The sequence below is a fragment of the Crocuta crocuta genome, unplaced genomic scaffold (assembly GCF_008692635.1).
Source record: "Crocuta crocuta isolate KB4526 unplaced genomic scaffold, BGI_CrCroc_1.0 scaffold260, whole genome shotgun sequence".
Classification (NCBI taxonomy): Eukaryota; Metazoa; Chordata; class Mammalia; order Carnivora; family Hyaenidae; genus Crocuta; species Crocuta crocuta.
The window spans coordinates 5,139,008-5,144,089 of NW_027527525.1; the positions used below are offsets into that span (position 1 = coordinate 5,139,008).

General features: G+C 46.7%; 1 protein-coding gene across 1 annotated transcript in view; it reads left to right on the forward strand.

Moving 5' to 3' along the window:
- The first annotated feature begins 2,217 nt into the window (after positions 1-2,217).
- Positions 2,218-5,082, forward strand: part of DERL1 (derlin 1) — a 33,135-nt gene continuing 30,270 nt past the window's right edge. The window contains exon 1 of the mRNA XM_077764821.1: positions 2,218-2,598. Within this exon, the coding sequence (XP_077620947.1) occupies positions 2,446-2,598 (153 nt within the window). The 5' untranslated portion in view covers positions 2,218-2,445. The remainder of the gene's footprint in view (positions 2,599-5,082) is intronic.

Sequence of the window (5,082 nt, forward strand, 5' to 3'; positions counted from 1 at the left end):
GTTTTGTTCTTGGTGGGGTTTTTTTTGGGGGGGGGGGCAGGGTCGGCAGCTGTATTTACAATTTCATCAGAGAAACCTTCTTTAGCTTTGCACCTAAACTAGATAACCCATTTTCTCTTATCGTAGCTTGGATATAGTAGGTAGTTGGTACAAGAAGATAGGGAGATGCAGAGAATGGACCTCAGGCAGTATCTCCAAATATTATGTTATTTATACAATGCTCTAGCTTTTATTTTATGTATTTTTAAATGTTCATTTATTTATTTTGAGAGACAGAGAGAGAGAGAGAGCAGGATATGGACAGAGAGAGAGGGAAAGAGAGAATCCCAACCAGACTCCATGCTGTCAGCACAGAGCCCAACTCAGGGCTCGAACTCATGAACCATGAAATCATGACCTGAGCGGAAATCAAGAGTCAGATGCTTAACTGACTGAGCCACCCAGGAGCCCCTCTAGCTTTTATATCAAAATTATCTTATAAGGTTGTACTAATTTATATTCCCACCAGCTTTGTGCAAATGAGAGGTTTCTTTCTATATTCATTATGCCTGCTATCCATTAGGTTCCCAAATCTATACTTTTATCAGTCTGTGGAATATTTAATGCCTTTTTATTCCATAAATATGGTTTCTGTTAATTAACATCAGGGATGTTGTGCTGAGAAATAGTCTCTAAAATAATACATTGTTGTACACACTTCATGGTTTGAAATTTTTTTGGTGTGGATGGAAAATCCCATTCTTGCCTGAAGGATCTGAGCTAGATGGGTCATCTTGACACATGATTTTCAATCTAGTTGCAAAACTTTAAATAAGGAGGTTTTACACCCAACATTCCATGTCTAGCCTAAATTTGAGATTTCAAAGGGAAGAGGACCCTGAGCCTGCTTTTCAGCTCAGGCCTAGGCTTTTTTTTTTTTTTTTTAACGGAGTTTAACCTAAGCCTATTTTTTTAATATTTACTTTTTGAGGGAGTGCTAGCAGGGAAGGGGCAGTGAGAGGGGGTCAGAGGATCTAAAGTGAGCTCTGTCCTGACGGGCTGATAGCGGTGAGCCCAAAGTGGGGCTCGAACTCACGAACTGTGTGATCATGACCAGAGTGGAAGTCAGAAGCCCAACTGACTGTGGCACCCAGGTGCCCCTCAGGCCTAGGCTTAAGTTTTACACACAGCCTTGCTTTGCTTTGAGCCTATCAAAACAGTGCTTCATTTAAATTTCACCAAAATTTTACTTCATCCTTCCTCATAATCCAATAGTGACCCTATTCTTTTTTGCTTGATGAGATGGTCCAGGTTCCTCTGGAGTCCAGTATCCCTTATTGCAGAAAGTAAATAAAGCTAACTCTGGGCTAGTGGGGTGTTCCTAATGGTTTTTATTGGATGGCTTTATTGATTTTTTTTTCTTTTGGCTTAGACAAGCTTAAACTGTAGGACTTACACCTGAAAATAATAGGAACAGTTCTAGCTCTCTTTTTACAGATTTTTTTAAAGAACAAGGTGGATTCTCATCTATCTGTAATTTAAATCCTACTTGAGGAACTACATTCATAGCTAAGTTCATTTTTGCTTACAGTTCCTCCAACATTTCAAGCTAGCTGGAGTCGCTGTTTTCTCTGCGAGGAAAACTCCCCAGTTCCTTGCCTGGGGTGGGTTTCAGCTCAAAGGACACCTCGCCCACGAAGTTCTCCCTGACTATTCTCATCTAACGTAGCCATCTTTCCCCACATTTCCCCGCTCCCACACCATCACTCTACCGCATCACCCTATTTTATATCCCTTATTTTTTTCACTCTCTGAAATGATCTTTTTCACTTAGTTGACTATCCCCATTAGAATGTAAGCTCCGGGAGAGAAGGTACCACAACGGCTCTGATAGTCGCAGGACCCCCGATGTCTAGAGCCCTACCTAGAACCCTGGCGCTTACTAAGTCCTGAACAAACGTTTGTCAAATGAAAGACCAGATGAGGAACTATGTACTTTATTTTCCTCCTTCCTTCTTAAACGGGGTCCAAGAGAACCCACCTGGATTACAGCTCAAGCTTGAACGAGGCAGCAGGCGTTCAGCCTCGCCATTGGCTGGAATATTTGCTGTTGCCCCTGGCAACCACTGTTTCCCACCAGTCGCGCCTTCGTTCCGCTTGGCCCCGCCCCATGCCGCCCCGCCTCCTAACGCCAAACCGCGACTCAGTCGTAAAAGTGCTTGCCCTTTAAGCGGCGGGACTTCTGGTCAACGTCTTCCGCGGCCGCCGGAAGGGGAAGTTTCGCCGCCGAACGCTCCCTCGCTCGTCCGAATTCGGTGGCGCCACGTCCGCCGATCTCCGCCTTCTTATCGGCGGCTTGGGCAGCTTCCGCCTCGACACCTTCCACTCGAGAAGCGGGCCGTGTCGTGAGGGGCCAGGGATTGGGAGTCGGCGGCTGTGCGCATCCTGGCCACCTAAAAGGCGAAGATGTCGGACATCGGGGACTGGTTCAGGAGCATTCCGGCCATCACGCGCTATTGGTTCGCCGCCACTGTCGCGGTGCCCTTGGTCGGCAAACTCGGTCTCATCAGCCCGGCCTACTTCTTCCTCTGGCCCGAAGCCTTCCTTTATCGCTTCCAGGTACTGACCAGCGCGGAGGGGAGTGGAGACTACAGGTCCCAGGAGGCGCGGCGGCAGTGGAGCGTAGACCAGCTTGTTGTGGGAGCGCGGTGCCTGGTGGGATTTGTAGTGCGACGGCTCTACCGGTTTAGGGCGGGGCCCTGTGGTTTGGGGGCGGGGTGGAGGCAAAAAGGGGTCTGGAGCTCGGGCCCCGATGGTTGGAGAAGGGCTTGGGCCCATTGGGAAGGGACTGATTTTCCTCTTCTATTAAGATTATGTTCCCCGCCCACTGCATTCAGAGAAGGAGCCAGTGGGTGGGTAATTCTGTGATCGTTGTTAATCTTTTGGACCCCGGTAATTAGCAGCCTGGTTCCACCCGGAGCAGGTGCCCTCTGACCTCCTTCTGCCACTCACGTGGGTGCCATGTGGATGTCAACTTACTCAACATCCAGCCGAGTTCTTCGTATGTGGATACAATTTTTTTTTCTTTGCGGGAGTGAGTTTATTTATCTGCGTTTCACCCAGCCCCGACCTAGTATGTGACATGTAGTAGTAGAATGTATGAAGGGATGAGTAAAGAGGAAATTGTTCTCAAAATAGAAGGCCTTTTTATTTAAGCATGAAGGAAACTGTCCGGAGTATTTTTGGCAAGAGAATATTAGTTTCCCGGAGATTATCTTTATTCACAGGATTTTGTGATTTAGATCTTTACTCAGTGGCAGATCAGATACTAAGATCTGACATTAATTTGAGCACATTGATTAACATGTGGATAACTTGCCTGACTTCCCCCACTTTACTGACGAATTCTTAGTCTCTTTTGCTTGTTCCTCATTGTCCTGACCTTTAAATGTTGTGATGTGCCCCAGGGATCAGTTATAGGACCTTTTCTCTACACTGGTCCCCAGCTATAGGGGATCTCATTTAGCTTCATAGCTTTAAATACTTTCTATAAACTGAGGACTCTCAAATACAAATACACATATTTTCAGGCCAGATCTGTCTCCTGATATCCAGCCGTCTGTTTGAAATTACCCCTTGGATGGCTAATAGACATCCCAAATTAAACACGTCCCAAACTGGTTACCCTTTCCTTTTGCCCTAGAAGTAAAGAGCAATTCCATTATTACAAGAGCTCAGGCTACCAGCTGTGGAGTCATCTTTGCCTTCTCTTTCTCCCACATCTCGTAATTTGCCAGCTACTTGTTTGCTCTGCTTTGGACATATGTCCAGAGTCCAGGTCCCTTTTCATTCTCCACTGCAAGCCATTATCATTCCAGCTCAGTTCCTTTCCATCTTTCCTGTAGACAGCTGGAGTGATCCTTTTAAAATACAAACCAAGTCCATCTGTCCTCTGCCCTGAACCTTCCAGTGTCTTCTCAAATCAGATGTATAAAATGTATGTCCTCTCAATGGCCTGCAAAGTTCCCTACTGCTGCTCTGAGCTTACCTGCTGCTACTGTCCACCTTGCACCGTAAGCTTCACATGGAATTCTTGCTGTTCCTGCAGCAGCTGACTCCTCACGTTGCCAGCACATGTTGTTTCCCTGTTGATTTACTTGATTTATTTCCTTAACTTCTTCAAGTCTCTTCCCCAGTGCCACCTTATTGGCAAGGTATTATGGATTGCCCTACATAAAAGAGTACCCCTCGGGGCGCCAGGGTGGCCCAGTCAGTTAAGCATCCGACTTCGGCTCAGGTCATGATCTCACGGTTTGTGGGTTCGAGCCCCACGTCCGGCTCTGTGCTGACAGCTAGCTCAGACCCTGGAGCTGCTCCAGATTCTGTATCTCCCTCTCTCTCTGACCCTCCCTGCTCACGCTGTCTCTCTCTCTCTCTCTCAAAAATAATAAACGTTAAAAAATTAAAAAAAAAAGAGTACCCCTCCTTCACTCCTTACGCTTAATTTTACTTGCTACATATCCCCTGTTGGCATTGGTTAGCCTGCCCCCCTTCAGTAAAGAAGGCTGCACGAGAGCCAGACCCCTGACTTATTTACCACCATCTTTGTTACCTAGAGTAGGGCCTGGCACACAGCACGTGCTTTCATGTTGGTTGAATTCATGGAAATAATTGGCACTTGCCAGTGCTGGGCACTGGAGCTACAATAGTGAATAGGAAAGAAAGTCCCAGCTCCCATGAAGAAAATAAGAGAGAGGCATGTGATCAAGGGTGACTTAAGGCATGTAACATTTGATGGAGTGTTCCAGAAAGGCTTCGGAGAAGATGCCTGAACTGCAATCTGAATGCCGAGGAGCTGGCTTTGGGAATATCCAGCTCTGGGGACAGCCTTCCAAGAAAAAGGGTTAGTAAGTGGAAGGCTGAGAGGCAGGCCCTAGACACAGAAGGAAGACTGGATAACTAGTAGTGAGTCAGCTGTAGGGATGAGGATTGGCAGATGTGGGCAGAGATAACCAGGGTGAGTACGATAAAGCGAAGATGGGAAGGTGGGCTGGGCCTGGGTTGTATAGGACTTTGTGGCTTGAACTTTATTTATTAAAAAAA